Source organism: Cryptomeria japonica, chromosome 5 (genome assembly GCF_030272615.1).
Source record: "Cryptomeria japonica chromosome 5, Sugi_1.0, whole genome shotgun sequence".
In the NCBI taxonomy this organism is placed as follows: Eukaryota; Viridiplantae; Streptophyta; class Pinopsida; order Cupressales; family Cupressaceae; genus Cryptomeria; species Cryptomeria japonica.
This window is the reverse complement of record NC_081409.1, coordinates 29,838,453-29,858,980: the sequence shown is the minus strand read 5'-3', so window position 1 is coordinate 29,858,980 and position 20,528 is coordinate 29,838,453. Positions and strand designations below refer to the sequence as shown.

Here is a 20,528-nt window from a genome sequence, read left to right as displayed (position 1 = left end):
GTGTTCTTTGTCTTCAATCTCGCTAATGGACTTCAACTCTGTGGTTTAGGTGGTGGTGCGCTTCTCAGTGCTTCGTCTTTATCCTTCTGAGGTGCGTTCTTCATTGGCAGCGCTTGGGGCTGTTGCTTTGATCCTACGCTCCTCCATTTTCGCTTCAAGGCGTTGATCACGATCAAGGCTCCTTGACGTTTCAGGCATTCTCTTGGTTCTTCCCAACGACGTCATCGACTTACAAACATTCAATTTTGATCCGCACTAATCACTCTAAAAAATTAAATAGATTAATATAACAAACACCAAATTATAAAGCGACGTTGGGCTTTGTTTTGATGCAGATGAAAGATCTTCACTCTAAAACAACCTGATCCTTTGAATTGAAATGCAAACTCGATCCGCAAGAACATTTTGCAAATTCGGCCATTTGGGACATATGACACGACTTTACTCCTCTATTTTAAATGCCTCCTTGCTTTAGAATGAAATTCGGGATTTTGAATACAAACAAGAGAACTTTGTTATTTTTTCTTTGATACAAAACTCGACCATTGTGCATGAAATGGGCGGTCCTTAGATTTGCAATCTTAAACGTTAAATGCCCTCCCTCTTTGACCCCCTCTTTGACTTGACAAAATTTGGCCTTGAGAAGAACTTGGTGGACTAAACTACCTTGGCAACTCTATCTATCTTGCCGATTTGGGAGAAAATTCGGCCTGGAAAGCCAAAATGCCAAACTTTGTTTGCCAACTTCGGCTGCCAACTTCGGCCTAGAGACCGATTTTGCAAGCCTTTGGTGATTTTCGGCTAAAATGAGGATTTTGGGGGGCTTAGACGTTTTCTTTCCATTAGCCTATGGAAGTTAAAAAAATGCGAGATTTTGAACTTTTGTCTTTGCTTATGAATTTTGGGTCAATGGGGCCTTTTGCAAGTTTGGTCACCCTTTAAAATGTCCTGCCTTTAACTAAATTCAACCATTTGGCTTGCAATTTCATCAAAAATGTCGAACTATATCCCTTTGAAATTCAGGATTCTTGGGTGAATTGTGCGATTTTGCCTTTCTTGTTGTAAAACGTATTAAATAGCCGACTTTTCGTTGTGATTCGATTTTAATATTACCCTTGGCATTTTTTTATCACTTTGGCTTTGACTTGACTTTGTATTATACGGTGGTTATTTCGGCATTTTTGGCTCATGAAATTTTTTAGCCTATGAGCTTAAAATTCGAACTCAGGCTCCTCTTCGGCTAAATTGCGGATTTTGCGAATTGAAGGTTCCACTTTTCGGCTCAAGAGGTGACTTTGTGTGATTGGTCTTTCACCATTTCGGCTACATGAGCGACTTTGTTGTTTTTCTCATTTTCGTCCTATGAAGGCAAAATGTGCGACTTAGAGGTTTTCGGCCTAAATGTACATTTATGTGTGATTTTTACTTTTATATGATTTTCGGCTAAATGACCCTCTCTTGTGATTTTAGGCTTGGCTCTAGTTTTCGGGGTTTGTTTTGGGTTTGCAAGGCATTTGCAGAGGCATCCACTCCAATTTTTACTTTGCCCTATGACCTCGGGCTTCCTAAAGAAATCGCGCGATTTGTATTTTAGAACTTTTTTGGCCCTGAAAGCTCCCTTCTGCGCGATTTCGAGTTTGAAGCTTTTTTCGGCTCTTAGATGGTGTTTTTATTTCGGCCTTATGAGCTGATTTGAGAGCCCCTCCTCATATTTCGGCCTTTTGAGCTAATTTGAGAGCTCTTGAACTTCGCTTTTAGGTATTTTAAGTTGATTTTGGGAGCCTTAGTTGTTTCGAGGGTCTGAGAGGCACGATTTTAAACTCTTTAAGATCTCTCAGGCAAATGAGCCAATTTGCATGATTTAGACTACCATTTTTCGGCCAAATTAAGATTTCACTTGAACTTGAGATTTCATTTGGACTTTACGATTTTTGGCTCACTTCGCGTGATTTTGGCTTTCCTAAGTTTTTTGGTCGAAATGAGCCCTTGCGAGTTACTCTTTTATGATTTTCGGCCTTAATAGTTGAATTGCGCGATTTTGAAGCTTAATGAGATTTTTGAGCGTTTAGACCTTTTGCAAAGTCGGGATTTTGGTCGGTGAATGTAGGGAAAATCACGATTTTCCCCTTTGCGTTTTGACACCTTAATGATTCTGTGCGTGGTCACTCTGCAAGGGGACCTATCGGCATTCCTTTGGCATCCGCATGATTTGAAGGGTTTATTTGGGCATCATTGCTCTTTCTTTGGCGCTTGGAGGCTGTTTGTAGAGTCGAGATACTTAATGGTGAATGCAGACGCGACCTCTATCCTGGCCCCCCTAACCCTATCAGCCAAACCAAACTCAAACACGGGGGGTCCCTTATCCACGACAAGGATGTGTGGGCAAAATGCACAACAATATCCTCATGAAGAAAGTAAGTCGAGAGATCGATGTGGGATGAAAGAAGGTAGTTAGAAAAGATTTATCCCACATCCTCCAAGTTGGTGTGATTGGTGGGGCTAAAAGATAATAAATAGGATGGGAATATGAAAGGGTGAAAGTTAGGAATTAAATGGATAATGGAGATTAAGGATTTAGGAACAAAATGGATCTATGAAACGAGTTTTAATGAATTAAAAGATGAAATGATTTAATGAATCACATGGAAGAAAATATTAATGAATATATAATGATATCGATTTAATCACTAGAAGAAATTATGATTGATCATGAGGACATTTTGATGAATCTTTTTATATGTCTACACGTTTGATGTATACAAGGACAGTGATGGTACCAAGATATGTCATCTCCATTCACAACTACCCTTGGTGCAAGAGCAGAGAGATAAATACAAGAAACAATTTTGTTCTCTCAAGGATGCAATTGAGTTACAAATGTCTTCTCTTATCAAGTTTTTGGAGATTGTTGAAAAGGTTGAGCAAAATGTAAAGAATTTAGACACCTTTGTTAGTGTAGTAGATTTGTGTCTTAAGTGTGAATGTCAGAATCGAGTTCTCTCACCTACAATAGGTTCATGGGATTCATTCCTTGCTGGCCTTAGAGAATAGTACAAGAACATTTGGCCCGCTAAGAAACGCTGACAATTTTTTTGATGATCTATTTTTGGTGAGTAATATGGTGAAAAGTTGAAGATATTTTTACTTCTCTATTTTTGGGTCTCAGTTTTGAGGAAATGTTGTTGATAGGAGGAGCTTGCAGATATATATAGATAATAAATTACCCTTTGTCCTTGATGCCGAAGGGGGAGAAGTATTTTGGAGAGACAAGTATTTTGAATATTATGCACAAGTGTTGCCATCAATGACAAAGGGGGAGATTGTTGCAAATACAAGATTATATTGTCATTGATGTCAAACTTGTTGGTTCGGAAGTGGTCTGGCTAGTCCGGATATGGTTGGGTGTAATGCAATGCTACAAGTTGATGAAAGGTGTTTTGTAACTTTGTGATAATATAGATAGGTGAAGAAGGATCTGCCTGGTGATGGCTTCGGTTATATGTGATATGTCTTGTGGTCTGGCTGTTAGATTTGTTGGTTTGGAAGTTGCTCTATGATGTGCAATTGATACATGTTGATGCAGATGTCATGTAGTTGTATGGAGCGGGCATATTGATACCTGTGATAGCAAATAATGATGTTATATAAAGTTTCCAATGCTTTGTTGGTGATCCTCATTATCTGGAGTTGTGCTTTAGAGAATTGTGACTGTTTTGACGAACAGTTTGGCCTTTGCTCTGGGCTATGGTGGATGTGTATCAAAGTTTATGCAATTGAAGTATGCTAGTTGTGTGGTCATATTCTTAGATGTTCAAATGTTGTACGGATAAAGATATGTTGGTCTGTGACCTAGATAATATAAATACAATAAGATTGTGAAGAGGCCTTTTTGATCCAGTTTGTGGTGGATTTGTGTTTGATGGCTATGCAGCGTTGGTAGATATATAATATTTTTATCATTTCTCATCTTTTTGGTGTTCGAGTAATCTATAATTGAAGTTATGTATGTTTGTGTTCCGGTTAGCTTCGTATTGTGAAGCTGAAGGAATGCGCTGCATTCCTCAGATTGACAAATGATATGAGTGTTGTGGATGGTTGCTTCAATTTCCCTAATGTTTTATGTTGCTTCCTTGATTGTTTGCAAGTTTTGTTATAGGTTTGGATTGGTGGTTGTGTCCATTGCATCGGTCCAGAGTTATCTGTTTCGTCTCTTAAGGCTGACTCATATGTCTTTTGGTCCATACGGTAATGTGCGGCTGCATGAGTGCTATCTTGGATATATCTAGAAGGTGTGCCGAAATGGTGTGACCCATCACATGCTTCATTTGCCTTCTGGATTTGCTTTGGAGATTGTTTTGAGGCTGATGGTTATACATGTACATGTTACATATTTGTGGGCTGACCTAATGAGTGTTTTTTAAGGTTGCAGATGATATTTATAGGACAAAATCTTTGTGTTATGACGTGTGAGAAATAAGAATGTCGAGCAAAGCAATTGTGATACAATACAGAGGTTCGGATGTGTAGGAGTACAAAGATGAAGACTTTTTCAGATGTGTTTTGATTTGTGAACTGTAATCAGCATTCTGGTAGATGTAGTACCTTGTAGTTCAATCTTTTGTCGCCGTTATTTCTAAGCTTATGTATCTTGCCCTAAAGAAGTGATCTTTAGTTGTGCAAGTCCTCATTGTATCTTGCCCTAAGGTAGTGCACCTTACTTGTGTAAGTCCTCTTAGGGGCAGTGAGCTCCTTGGCTTGTGGCCTAAATTTTGTAAACTGATGTACATATATTGTGAGTGGTTCTCATTGTGGTTTTTCCCAGTTTGAGTTTTCCACATTAAAAATCTTGGTGCTCTTATGTGGTTGCCTTGTTATTTCTATCATTTACTTTCATGCATATAGTGGATGAAATATATGTTGTGGTGAATGTTTAATATGCTCAGATTTTAAGTGAGCTGATTCAGCTCCCCCCCTCCTCCCAGCATCCGGTAGTGTTCAACACTAATCATCATTGCAAATTACATAATGCGCATGTGGATTTCAATAAGACTTTCCCTAACAACCCAGCCACGTTATGGAGTCCCTTGGGAAATCATATAAGGCACCTCTAGCCTATCCTTTCCCATCAAGCCTAAGAGAGCGGAATGACACCTGTATTTTGGCCTCCTTGCCCCACCCAGGGTTGGCATACTTGATGGAACTCAGTGCTACTTTCTTTCTTATTATGCATTCCATTTTCCCCTCCATAATGGGATGGCTGGTTGGATAAAGTATTAGGGAAGCCTTAATATAAATTTATCATGCATGAATATCATGATAGCAAGAATAAAAACATATAAATATATATTAACGGCAATATGCTAATTACTTATCATTCGTACATATTATTAAGTTGCACACATGTGAGTTGGATCAGCAAGAAAAGTATTATGCATTATGGGTTATACCAAATACTTGTAACTATATAAGTCTGCTGACTATTCTTATTAATTCTGAAACTGATTGTTTCTTCCTTGGTTGACTACCTTTATTCTCTGTTTCGATGCTCTTTTGAAATGATTTCTTCTCTTATTCTCCTTCGATTGTCTTGCCTTCTATATTAGATCAGAACTCAGTTCTCAGATTTCTTATTTCTTATTCTTATCTATGCTCAATTTATTAATTCCTAGATGCTCAGATTTCGTATTTTCATTTCTCATCCTCATATTTCTCCCTCCCATTCCACTCCTTATTTCCCTCTTCTATTATCATGCCTCCATTGAAGGGAGGTGTCTCTTTGGATGGAGGTGATTCTTAAGAGGGACGTGTCTCTTTGTCATAAGCTTAATCGCTGCTTTTGATGCTTATGATAACTGCTGTTTATTTATTAAGCTCAATTTTAATACCTTCCTTGTCCTAACACCAGCACTTCCTTTGCTTAAACCCTTCATTGCTTATTAATACCCATCGCGTGCCATTGGTTTGGGCACTAATATTGAAGTTGGCTTGATGGGCCACTAGTGAAGTCAGCCTGATATTTATTTGTTTATATTTTATTTATTCTGAACCTCTTAATAGGTGATTACCCCAATAAGTTGGCCCTTCTTATTTAATGTTTATTGGAGTCAGCCCAGCTCTAGTAAATCGCTGATTGGTTTTAGCTATAAATATTTATTTGTTGGTTGTGGCTTGTCTAATATAGTTTACCTCTTTCTTACGCGGGAGGGGCAGGAGGGGCATGGCATCCTTACCCTGACCTCCTTTCACATGAATTTCATGCATCACACAATGTTCATCCTTCCATGCTGGTTGTCACACGCTACTGTGCCATTTTGCAATTGAAGAACCATCATGATACATAATAGTCTGCATTATGAGAAGTGCAGACTTTCAAATTAGTTTCTTGAAGAGAAGACAGCAAAAATTTGCAGGAAGACATCTAATGAATCGTTGCCTATGAATTTGGTTGGAAGCAGTGCAACTGGAAAAAAAGACAAACTTGATCATATTATTCAGACATTATAACTCGAGTCACATGTATGAGCTATGGTGAAATATTAAACAGGAGAAGGTGGCAGAGCAGTTTATTACTATTTAAACAGTAATTGTGATGTATGGCTTATGTTTGAGAGATTAACACACCTACGAGGAATCAATACAATGGCTTGAATGAAAGAAACTAATATGGATGAGCCAATAAAGAAATGGTATTTGTAATTTCTGTTCTTCCTTTTCAAAGAGACCAAACTAGGGTTTTGCTTATCCTGTTGATCTATAAGGGGTTATACCATATAATAGGACACACCATGAATATGAAGGGAAAAGAAAATGTCATACTATTTATTAGTCTAATCAATATCTAGGAAAACACATTCACCATATCATGGTTAGGTTTTGGTCTGTTTGTATGGCTGCCTGGTTGTTTTAAGTAGAGTTAATTGTGGGTTGCTTTGCCTTTGTCGTCACACTGAACTATCTCATGTAGAGCAATCTACGCTTTTTGATTTTTAATCACATTGTTTAGATTTATTTTGAGTTTCTCATTGGGGTAAGTGATTGCCCATTGCTAAGCAATAAAAAAAAGTAATACTTGATATTATAATGTCTTTGCTGACACTATAATATTTTTCAAAATACTAGATTTTTTTAATCTACTAAACATTCCAGTTCTCTCGAAAAATGGAAACAATTAAATCGCCCAAAACATCGTTGCCGATTTTTAGAAAAAAATCGAATGGATTTCTGAGAAAAAATCGCAAAAAATCGTGAGGAAATGGGAGAAAATCGTATTTAAAAAAAGTGATTTCGTTTTTTAGCGTGATATACATTTCTTTTGACCCCGAAAGAAAGCAATTTTATGCGCGTAGGAGAAAATACACGCACGCGAACGCCTATGGGATTTGACCTAGTTTCTGTCTTCTGTTACACCGAATTTGCAGTAATAAATCTTTAAGTTAATAAAAATCTTTAAGTTGGATAACGTAGAAATCTTAAGTGCCTCGTAATATTTCTGCGGAAATCTTATCATAGCGACATACATTGTAGTTGGGAACAAAAGATTGCATTCTCCAACTTCCACAGGCACCCGAACCTTTGGCTCATACTTACAAATTGTCAAATACAATCTACGGGTGATTATATCTTGTGGCACTTGAACCTTTAAGTTTATAAATTTCTTAAGTGCCATTGTCATAGCCTATGGGTGATCGAAAAGGAAGACTTGTACTGCTATTTGCCATGCCCCTTCCAATACATGAATAGCTGGTTGGAATGTAACGTTGCTAATATTTTAAGAAATTATATATTTTCAAATGTTTGATAAATTTGCTGATTTATTGCCGATTAAGATTTTTCCATCTTTGATATATGGCATGTAATAGGACACATCACAAGCATAATGGAAATAAATATCTGATAAATTATAAGACATAGCTATGTTGCTGAATCAGGTATGGGAACTAGAATGGGTACGGGGGTACGAAATGTGGGTTCGACAAAAATTGTTTTGGGGGTTGGGTACGTTTTTGGTACATTTAATGTATCTATATATATGTGTATGTATATGTATTTTACTCGCGCACGCGCGCACACACACACATATAGCTAAAAAATAGAATTAAGTTTAGAATTTCATATATTGATACATATGCTAAACAAAACCATTACAAATTTCAAATTTTGAAACATAACATACTAATTTAAATTCAGTTTTCAATATTAAAAAGATCAAACTAGAATCTCATGATAGATAAGTTCTGAGTTCACTAATCAACACTGTAGGTCTTAAGAATATCAAAAAGATCAAATTTGAATCACTAAACATTTCGGCATCTAAAAACGCGAACCCCAGATGTACCCACAGGAGATTCGTTTCAGAATCCGATTCTGATATGTTTCGTACCTAGAATCACCCGAAAAGTCCCACTATTCAGCAACTTAGAGACATAGTACTTATGAGTCAAGTCAGTATCTAAGAAACAACATTCACCATATTATGGTAGGTTTTTGGGTCTGTTTGTATGGCAACTTGGTTGTTTTCAGTAGGGTTTACTAAAGGTTGGTTTGCCTTTGTCCTCACATTGAACTACCTCATGTATAACAATAGGTGCTTTTTAATTGTTATTGTTCAGACTTATTTTGAGTTTCTTATTAGGGTGAGTAAGTGATTGTTCATTGTTAATCAATGGAAAAAATAAACCCTGATATGCAATGTCTTAGTTGACAATTTAATATTTTTCAATTTTCAGTGTTAGTAGATTTTTTTAATGTATCAAACATTCCAGTTCTCACTTATATACATTAAGCATCTTTTTGAAATATTGACACTGAATTTTAGATCAGATAATCTTGCTAGACATCTTTGGACATATTTCTTTGCTAAAGTGAGATATTGACTTTATTTGTTAATCAATTTGTAGAATAATATGAGGGGGTTGGCTTTATTTGTTAATCAATTTTTAGAATTATGGTTGCATTTTTGTAGGGCCTTGAGTATGGCGGAAATGGTATGTTGTATGAATCAACTGGTCTAAATGGACGGGTAAGTAAATCTTAATTATATGAGTGAAGAGTATTTTCTTCAGCTCTTTTAATTGAACATTTGGCCCTTGTAAACTCTAGTGGTGCAGGTTCTTGGATCAATATCATGGTTCATTGTTTCATATTATTAAGGATCATTATATTTGTCTACCACTTTTATTTGATTCTTTTTTAAGACTTATATAGCATGAGAGAAAATAAAGTACAGAAGGGATAAGACTTTTTTGTGATCTGTGGCATATCTCTTAATTAGTAAATGTTTAGTAGGATTATAAGTTCCTAAATCCTCTAGGAACACAACATACTACTATAGTTGTCCTAAAACCATCACAAGTTGTCTAAACTTGACCTTCCATAAGAAGAAAAGAGTAAAAAACTAATGGTCCTCTTTCAAGACTATCCTCCAATGATTAGGTTGACAAGAGATACATGTGAGCTAAGGTACAACTATCTCCAAATCTCAAAATCCCATAACATATGCCTAAGGTCCTTTGGTTTGTGACATTGGCCACATATCCCAATAAAGATCTTAGATGTCTACTTTGGATGCCCAATTGTTGGATGGAAGCTATCAAGTAGAATCATGCCATCAAAGAACTCCGAGCTTATAGTTTTATAAGCACACAAGTAGACCATATAGAATGAATTCTCCTCATCCAATATTCTTCATTATCCTTGGTTGTTAGAAGAGTTGCTAAGAGAAGTACCTTGCCTTCCAGGAGTGTTCAGATGAGCTCTCTTGGCCTAACCCATTATCTTTTGGACATCAGTAGACTCTGTTTTGATCCTTTTATTGTAGTTGGCAAGGTTGTCTGCCCTTCTCCAACTCTTGACATTCATGAAAATTAGAACCTTGTTCTCTGTTGGTCTTCTCGTCTAGACACTTTTGACAGTTCTTTTAGACAAAGGTCCTTCCTCTTACATGATTGTTTTTATTTGGCCTTTTTGTATGCACATTGTATTGACATGTCTATAGACTACTCCTAATTCTTTTTTAATTTTTTGGATGTTTCATTTTATAGTGTTGTTGCTTCGATCAGTGTTAGCGGTAAATAACTTATGTTAGTAAGAATAATAATTATAATTGTGTTTATGTTGTGTTTATGGTTATGTTGCGTCGCTGAGAGGTTCCCATAGGGTATTTGGGAGTTGGTGATGGTTGGCAACTTGGCCAACCGTCGGGTCTATATATTTTTTGGATGGAACCTCGGCAAGGGAGATTATGTATGGATATATTCTGGATAAATCAATAAAGATATAACTCTTCTAGTCTAGTTGTTTATCATTATTACTTATGCTGTGATATATGAATGTACTGGTACATGAATAATTGTTACATGTGGAAAACACTGTGTTATCTGTGAGTTTTACAAACCTTACATTAAGGACTAAACATTTTGGTGCCGTTACCTGAACGAACCTGGAGATAACTATGGCGGCAGGCGGAAGGAATTAATGGGCCGGCCATTCAACCAGCAATCAATTGTCGTGGACAGCGACATGCACGAAGAGAGTACCGCGGAAGAGGCACGAGAGGATCAATTGACGACAGACTTCGGAGAGTTGTGGGACGTGTCGGTCACGCAGTACGTGCAGAGAGAGGCTCGGGAGAGAGCCATCTCGGAAGGCACGGTGTGTGGTGAACTCACCGTCAGCACTCCCGTCTTTGACCTGCTCGGAAGAATTCCAAGGTTACTCGCCAGAAATCTGATTACACTTCAAGACTGAAGGGAGGAAACTGCACGAGAACTTCGTCGACAACAAGTACTCCGAAGGTACAAGGAGCGGAGCCGTAGGGAGGAAGAGGAGAGGGAGGCTAGCCAACGCCATACCTCTGGCACTTGATGCCCCTACGACCAAACAAGGACAAACGTACCACTGCCACTGAAGGAGTAGACGAGGGAACTGTATGAAGATCTCTTCGCATAAAAGAACAGGCCGAAAGGAGACGGCGACTAAGGGAGGTTGTTGACTCGAAGAGCCCGGAGAGACACAAGAGAAGTCAGAGTGTGAGTCGGGAGAGACAAAGGCCGTGTATGTGGAAGGAGTTGGTCGAGGTCGCCAGGAACCTGCCACTTCTAGATGTAGCGTAGGAAGATCTCGCCGACTAGGCCCCACACTCTATGTCAAGTGAAGAGGACTCCGGAGCCGAGTCGCAAAACAACCTGTCGGAATATTTCGAACAAGGAGAGGAGGCGGCACGGGACCTGCACGAAGAGATCGCCACTATTTTTGAAGCAACATTATCTGGCATCAGGAATTTGTCCTTGTCAGAGGGCATCAAAATAGGAGGGTCAGATCCAGAAACCCTGACAAGGAGGGACTTTAGGAGCGAGGGTGACCAAAGCCCTGCGGACAGGGGCTCGACCAAACCAAGAGCGTACGGTACCTCTCGGACACATAATACCTTTCTGGCATATAGTCACTTCCAAGTGCTACATAAAACCCTTTAGGCAAGAACAATGGCACACACCCCAGAGAAACAAAAGCTTCCAAAATTCATGGGCGACGGGTTGGAGGACCCTGTACGGTATTGTAAGACATGCGTGACCATTTGGGAGGCAAATGTCTAGGACGATCGGGATTATTGGTTGAAAGCATTTCCAGCCACTCTGCAAGGAATAGCCATTGACTGGTATACAGACTTGGATGCCCAGTATAAAACCTCCTGGAACAGTCTGAAGAAGGCTTTCGAAGAGGAGTTCAAACTCCTACGGGACGACAATGAAATTGTGGCGGAGATTTACAATACCAAGCAGGGAAAAAGTGAAAGCGTGTGGGCATATATTAGAAGGTTGAGGGAACTACTCAGTAAAATGGAGAACCAACTGACTGATGGCCTCAAGAAGAGATGGTTTGTTGAAGGATTGGTACCATCCCTCAGACGGAAGATGAAGGTGGTCCCCCCTGCCTCGTATGATGAGCATACAATTGTGCGATGGATATTGAAAGCGAAAATAAGACATCCTGAGGGAAGCGTCAGGTGAGCGATGGTGATAGTACGGATGAAGACAGTGATGGGGAGTCCAAAACCGTGCAAGCACTCCGAAGGGATATGAGGAGAATGATGAAAGAACTAAAGGCTGACAAAGAAGGTGGTAGGGAAGGAAAGGAGCTATGGTGCACCGACTGCAAGACGGAAGGACACACTAAGGGGAGTTGTCCCCGCAAGGCCTTCTATGACATCTGCCAAGTAATGGGACATTCCATTAAGGAATGCCCGTACAACTTGAAAACACAGAGCACACAAGTGCTCTACGCCCAACCCGACCAAGTCACACCGCCAACAACACCTCCGAAGCCGGTAGCAAACTCTGACGCCTCTCTTGGAGGGTACAGAAACAATCAACGAGGTAACAACAGGTCCAATAATAACACGCCAAGTAGTAGAATTCAATACGATGCAAAGGGATGACCCATGATTCAATGCATAAAGTGCAACGAATGGGGTCACTTTGCGTGGGAATGTCAAAACGGGGGTGACCCAGGAAGTTTGCTGTGCAAATGGTGTACTCCAAGGAATCATGAGGACATAGACTGTCCAAGGCAAAAAGGGGTGAATATGCTGGAGGTGGAAGGACGGAGGGAAGGTGTATTGGCAATCACAAGATTGCAAAACAAAAAAGCCATGTATCCTGACCCTCGCATGGAGAAGGAAAGATTCCAGAAAGCTAGGGCGGATATCAAGCGTGTGATGGTAGAAGAGCGGAGGGGCTCGCACCCGACTGCCAGTACACCACTCCGGTTAGGACCGGAGAAAACTATCATTAAGAAGATGTTACAGACCACAATACTTGTACGGGTATCCGACCTCCTACAGACCATGCCATAGTTGAGGATGGCCCTGACGAATGCAGCCGGTGACACCATCGTCGACCAGGAACACCAGGCGATGACAGAACCACATAGTCGAGCTGTCTGAGCATATTCTGCACGAAATCTTTGAACTCTTCCCTTTCCTACTCCTTAGTGACTTGCCCTATTGGGATGGTTGCAATACTATAATCAGCTAATGCAATTTGATCCACTGGTTTATCTGTAGGCGGGGTGGCAATATGAATGGTGTGGTTCCTTTGCTCATCCTTAGTGATCCTGGAGTAGGTCTTGGGCTTTTTCTTACCTTTGGATTTTATTTCTCCTATGCGAGAGAAGATATCCTCCAGGTTGATAGGTGGCTTGACGACTGCCTTTCGCTGCGTACAAGCAATTAGCCAGTCCTGAGGGATGGTCTGTCCAAATGTAATTTATAATGTCCCCTTTTGGGGATTACCATAATTTAGCCACAAGGCAATAATTTTAACTTAAAGTGAGAGTTGTCATATATTATTAAATATAATTTTACTAATTTTGAAGACATTTCATTATACTATTTAACATAAAATTCTAAGAATAGTTTGGAGAATAGAACTTATCTTGATAGCAATCTCCAATTTGACAATGGATTTATGCTGATCATAATTCTCCCATAGACTGATTACTATCTCCTACTATAGAACCTTTTACAATCTCCTCATAAGTTTGTTCATATAATCCTTCATAAATCTGCAATAGTTTTCTGTACACTTCTCTTTATTCGATCCGCAGTCTTACCTTTCATCAATGTCCTTGGTGCATATGCTCAATAGTCTTTCTTGATACACGTACCCTTCCTCCATATCCGTATGAACTTTTTGTCTTATATTTAGATATGATATAACATTATTTCTCCCACAGCATCTACTTATCCCTCCCTCTTGTTTGTAGTATATATTATATTCTTTGTATGCTTCATACTTTCACTTCTTTCCTTAACAACCTGCTGCACGGCCCAATCTATAGCTCGGACGTGTTGTAATAATCTTGTAGATTCATTTGAGAATTTCTTACATTATTGATTAATTGTAGTTCTAAGTATTTGATACGAATTGTACAATTAAGAGAACAATGTATAAGACTTCTATAGTGAGCAATCTTAGATTAGGATGATGAGGATATCAGCACGACTTCCCTTATGCCCAGCAGAGTATGAACTGATATAATATAAGCTATGTGTTAATAGGAGGTCTGATGTAACCTCTAGAATGTGGATACATTTGCTAAGAATCAAATGAGTCATTATATTCTTCTGATGATCACGGACGCTAGGATTCTTATCATCTTTAATCTGGTCAACCACATAGATCAATGCTGACATTTTTTTTGACACTAACTGTTCGTGGAGTTTTTCCCAGTTACTGGTTTGTGGTATTTCCTTCCGCATTACCTCTTCTATCCTTTTTTTTCCATATTCTCCCCTCTCCTTCCTGAACTGAATCTCCATGTGTATCTTACAAAAGGAAGTGATAAGTCACTCTTCAAGAGACATGTCTCATGTCTATTCATCATGTATTACTTCCTTCATTGCTCACACCCTTTCATGATTATCGCTACTTCACCCATTGTAGCCTCTTTACATACCCAATGTTGACCATTGATAACTTAATTGTCATTGCCCCTAAACGTTGACCATCATATTGGTTATTATTATTCCTTTCTCACAATTGATTGACTAATCATATGATTAGTGTCTTATCGTTAACGCTATCTAGCGATCTTTTATCTTTAAACGATGCTTGAATACTATAATCGATCTTTGGGATGGAAATCCCCGTGGTATGTATGTTGTTATAATGAATGACCCTTTATCGACTCTAGCAAGACTTATTATAATTCTTGATATCTTCGGGTGCCATGATGTTCATCTGATAATTCATGTTCAGATTATACGAAGCCGTCTCACTTCAGTCATTCCCTCTTTTAATAAGTATATTCACTTTTGTTTTACTTCATCGTTCTTGTGACCTTTTAAGGTATCACTTTAATAAATATATAATTTATATATTTATTATTTTAAATATGTAAATTGTGTTTACAATTAAAAATATGTAAATTATATTTTTAAGATATATAAATTATGTTTATAAAATAATATTAATTTATTTATTTTCATTTGAATATTTCAAGAATATTATTATTAGTAAAAATATTAATGAATATTAATTAAATAATAATATCTAATAAATAAACAAATTTCAAATAATCATTCGTTGATAGTTATTATATTAGTTAATAATAATAATTGCTTCATTTAGTATATATATAACGATAAAGGAGGGGACATGACATAATTGCCAAATTCCCACTCTGTTCCTTGGAGGCTTCAGCTGGCTCACTGCCTACCTGCAATTGATCGATCATAGAAGGAACGAATGCAGTATCCAATCCCTTACTCATGGCTGAGTTCTCTCCTACCTCACTGAACAACTGCCGGGTATCCTCTTGTGATGGTTGCTCTTCAGTTTTGTCGGGCTCCTGAGTCTCATCCTCCTTTTGTTCTCCCTCAATGGTGGTGTCATCCTTACCGCCGCAATTCAATCGCAATTCATGCCTACTTCCCTATGTGAGCTCATTCTTACCAGCCTCTTGATTAGGTGCAATCTCTCCCTCCTCAATTTGATTTCTAGGTTCATCAGGGTCAACAACCCTTACCTTTGCATCTTGTGCAAGAGGATTATTTGCCTCAAATGCATCAACATCACTTTGAGAAGGCGGAGCGAGTATGTAGTCAAGTTCAACTACATCATCCTCTGAAATGGGGTCTTTGGATGATGAACTAACTTCCGGCCTCCTGATGGGAATCTTTTCTCTCCTTGTTCTTTTTGATGTTCGAGTCCCTCTATTGGCTCTTGCTTTCTTCCTCTTTTTTCCAGGTTTCTCAACCTCTTCTTTTGGTGCGCTTGAGGTTCCTTCATCCTTCGAAGACTGGGAATCGAGACTGCCCATCAGATTGTATGTGAATTGGGTCCCTTCATGGGTCAGTTTCTCAATTTGTTGGGATAACCAGTGATCGGTATACCTCCTTGGAGCTTCCATGACCGCCTCAAAATCAGTGATTGGGTCCTGAGTCCAATCAATGCCTGGCAAGAGGTATTTAACTGCCTCAAATTCTCGGACTTGCAAGCAATTACCATAATCCGTCACTTGATCTGGGCCCTGACGGTGCTCATAAAGCCGTATTTGTTGGACACTTAGCCTATAATACTCACGTCGTCGGACCTCAAAGTCATCAGGACAGTTGCTCCAATAATCCTCAATTAATGCCTTTGCCCTGTAGCGCCTGCTAGAGGCTCTTTTTGCCAATTTATCATGATCGAAGCACTTCCTAGGGAAATGTTCCTGTAGGCCATAGGATGCCAATTCAGCAAACGACTCCTCAGCCTGCATCGAATTTTTGAAATGCACATCAAGGGTACCCAAAATCATGGGGAAGGTGAACCTGGACTGCTTCTTATCTCTAAGTAGACTGCTTGCTGGGTGTGCCTATCTTGCAACTTCCATGAGGACTATTTTGTTTGATGGATAGCGTGGAAGCCGAAATGGTGCTCCCTCAAAGCCTGCTATTCTGATGTAAGTGAACCTAGGGAATTGGATAAACCATGCACCATATTTCTGGATCAAAATGATAGCCTGTTTTGAGAGCCTAATGTGCAACCCTCCTTGCATTAATCTGACTAGGCGCATTGTAAAGGCATCATTGACACGCTCATACTGACCAATTGCGTACGCAATGTTATTCTTTTCTCTTTGAGCAATGTCATAATAATGCAGCTGAGGGTAGCATTCTTACACCTTTACCTGATTCGGCCTGTTCCCGATCTCACCTTTCTTGATTAACCCTGTTAGTGGCTGGTGTCGGGCAAACATGTAAATCAAGTATGAAGTCATGGTAAAGTACTTCTTTTCTTCAAGCTCGATTAGTTGTGTATGGATATTGTCGCTGATGATCTGAGCCCAGTCGAACTTGGCCTTCCCAGCAAAGATCTGCTCAGCAAAGTAGAACATCTATTCCTCAAAAAAAATTAGATTGAGGGAGTCCCATAACCCAGCTGAGTAAGGTGACCATATCACCATACTCGTTATGAAAATCACTTCTGGGGATCTTCTTACTGATCCTAATGCTTGGGGGTCTTCTTTCTTTGTACCATTCTTCGTTTATCAACGTCTTGCATTTAGCGAGATTCATGTCATAAGCGACCTGCACCTCATCTATAGTTGTAGCAATAGGATTATCTGGAAATGGGATATCAAATGCCTCCCCAATGGCTTTAGGTGTGAAATCAGCTAGCACCATCCCCTCTTGCACCACTAATCTGGTTTGTCGCTGATAATGTTTGGCAGCCTCAACCACTAGTTCATAATTCTGCACAGCTGGAGGGAAACCTGCTGCCTGAGCAATACCACTCTCCATCATCTGCCTGGGCTTGCCACAGGCATTTAGAGAGTATACCCTGTTCCTGAAATCTTGAATGTCTATGTGGCTCAAATCCATGTCTCCTATGTTCTCCCATACGCTCTGGACCTTCGACTCCCTAACCCCTCCCCTTTGGTATTGGTACTTCATTTCCTCGCCTCTGTAGGGAATGTCAGACTTGGAAACCGAGACGTTCCGATTGCACCAGGTGTCTTTGAGGATTCAACCGCCGATCTAGGCATCTATCCTGCACAACCGGACACGGATTACGAGACGAGATAAAGCAACAAAACGGGTTAGCGAAAACAGAGGACTGCGTTAGCACATAAAACCAATGATCAATGGGACATCGAATTTGAAAAAGCATGACGCTTCAATAAAAAGAGCTTGATTATTTGGAAACGAAATGCTATGAAACAGGAAATTAAGTCGGTCTCATTTAAATCTTGCTGCTTGGAGCGGGTTCCAAAAATGCCGCTTTCGATGGATTATGGCGCCGAGGGCAAATGTTCTAGCGTGCGACTCAGGGTTGAGATGTTTGTTGATTGTCAATCTTTCGCACTTGGAAAAGAGTTTTGCTTAAGTTCAGATTTAAAATATTCAAAATTTCTCGAAGTCTGAATTGTTTATTTCAACGGTTAATTTCCCTAGCTGGCCTTTGTTATTGCATGTTGTGCTTGATGTTTTAAAAATTATGACCTACAAAACTTCACTTTTTCACCCATGTCTATCATTTGGTTAAACATCATGACCAATTTTGCATAAATTAATGATTTTAAAGGAGAGAGTCAAATCTTACCTGGCGGTCTGCCCAACGCAAAATGATCTTCGGCCAAAAACGACCTTCTGCAAAGTGCGATTCTTGAAATTTCGGAGACTTGGGTGATGTTGCAAAGCCTAATGCCTTTCAACTTCTCTTCCTTTTGCACGGTATTGGACAACAAGGGTTTTTCGGGGTGAGGGAGGCTTTTGGAAAGCCTAAGAACAACGCCCCCTTCTTCACGCAATCTCGGGCTGGGGGAGGGTTTTGCAAACTTAGCAGAACGCCTTACCTAATTTCGCAATATTTTGGCTTGGAAGGGAAGGTTATGCAAATCGCGTGGGTTCAATACCTCCATTGATCACGCGATCTCGGGCTAGGAGAGGTGTTTTGAAAAACCGTTTATGTTTACGCTTTCACTATTATACTAAGCAATTTTGGCTTGACAGAACAAAATGCAAAGCCTAACGCCTTTCAACTTCTCTTCCTTTTGCGCGGTATTGGACAACAAGGGTTTTTCGGGGTGAGGGAGGCTTTTGGAAAGCCTAAGAACAACGCCCCCTTCTTCACGCGATCTCGGGCTGGCAGAGGGTTTTGCAAACTTAGCAGAACGCCTTACCTAATTTCGCGATTTTTTGGCTTGGAAGGGAAGGTTTTGCAAATCGTGTGGGTTCAATACCTCCATTGATCACGCGATCTCGGGCTAGGAGAGGTGTTTTGAAAAACAGTTTATGTTTACGCTTTCACTATTATACTAAGTGATTTCGGCTTGACAGAACAAAATGCGAACTTGACCTTTTCAACCCCCTGGGCCTTTTCGTGAATTTCGGCCTAGAAAAGGTTTTGGAAAGTTTTAGTTTTAAACGCCTCCTTCATTTGTTTTCATTTTCGGGCTAGAAGAACAAAATGTAAACTTCGCGATTTTCACTTTTGCCCATTTTTGGGCTGAAACCCACTTTTGCAAACTTGACCTTTAGGTAAAACGCCCTTTATGACTTGCATGATGTTGGATGTTTGCCCATTTTTGGGCCAAAATGACTTTTTGCAAATGTTAAAGTGATGCCTTTCTCATCTCTTGTGCAATTTTACTTGCTTGCCCATTTTCGGGCCAAAAGCATAAAATGCAAACTTTAAAACGCCTTCACATTTGTTTTCACGCGATTTCAAGTTTGCCCATTTTCGAGCTGAAAGCATAAAATGCAAACTTGTTTAAAGTGACGCCTTAACTTATATTGGTATTTTCGGGCCGAAAAGACCTTTTTGCAAGTGTTTTAAGTTTACGCCCTTTCTTATGTATTGCGCGATTTCAAGTTGCTTGCCCATTTTCGGGCCAAAAGCATAAAATGCAAACGTTAAGAGTTAAAACGCCCTTTTACTTCTCTTGCGCGATTTTACTTGCTTGCCCATTTTCGAGCTGGGAGGACTTTTTGCAAATGCTTTAAAGTGATGCCTTTTCTCATATTTGCATTTTTCGGGCCAAAAAGACCTTTATGAAGAGTTTATTTTTTTACGCCTTCACATCATTTTCGAGGTTTCGGCCATTTTTGCAAAAGTTTAACGTTAAAGCCAAATTTGGCCTAAAAGGCCTTTTTGCAAACCCATGGACAACTGACATTCTTGCCCACTTAGCCGATTTTCAGACTCATGCGAAAATTAGTCTCCCTTGGAAGAATTTTGAACATTAAAAATTGCGAGACTCTCTGCAAATTCACCCCTTGGCCCTGCAACTTAGATTAACAGACGCCCCATCTCCTTTCACAACTCCTGATTCAACCCTCTCATTACGGACGAGATCACTCTTGACCTCTTACGAACTCCTCAGGACTTAAGGAACAAGGCAGGCTCATTCTCCTGCAGGATCATTTCCTCACTACTACTTGTTGCATCTCAAATGGCTGATAAAAATCAAAATCCCACACTAGGGCGAGACGAAAATCAGAAAAGAGAGAGGGGGGACCCTATCGGGGACGGGTAGTGTGTGCAACGCACAACAATAACCATCATTTGGAAAATGTGTTTTAGCACTTGTGCACATAGATCATGAAGTTGATCCACCCAAGAATCCAACACTTGCACTTTCTGAGCAGCTCTTTCAACTCCCCAAATTGATTCTTGTGAACCAGAAGAACTTGTAGGATTACTCTCTTCACCAACAGGTTTTGTAATTTTATGAACAGCTGAAACAAGTTACCTATTCTCCTCTTCTAGCTTGTCTTTCTTTGCTAGAAGTTGATCATACCGCTGTACTAGTGAAGCTACGGATTCCTGGGCATCATGCTTGACCACTTCATGCGTTTGTTTACCCAATTCTATCTTTGTAACCCTGTAATCAGCAGCTTGCATTTCCTCACGTGGCTTATCCGCAAGGGGCTCAACAATTTTTGCCACTTTCATCTTGTTGCTGTCAACAGTTACTCTTGAGATCGTCTTGGCTTTTTTAGCAACCTTGGGCCTAGATTGCTTGAGTTGCTGATGATCAAA

At 39.6% G+C, this 20,528-nt stretch overlaps 1 protein-coding gene across 2 annotated transcripts in view; it reads left to right on the top strand.

Moving 5' to 3' along the window:
• The window catches only part of LOC131057392 (glutaminyl-peptide cyclotransferase), a 178,224-nt gene that overhangs the window by 42,389 nt on the left and 115,307 nt on the right, over positions 1-20,528 (top strand). The window contains exon 2 of one of the 2 annotated variants that reach the window (XM_057991561.2): positions 8,963-9,019. The exons of the other annotated variant lie outside the window; for it this stretch is intronic. Within the exon in view, the coding sequence (XP_057847544.2) occupies positions 8,963-9,019 (57 nt within the window). The remainder of the gene's footprint in view (positions 1-8,962; positions 9,020-20,528) is intronic. 2 annotated transcript variants of the gene reach the window in all.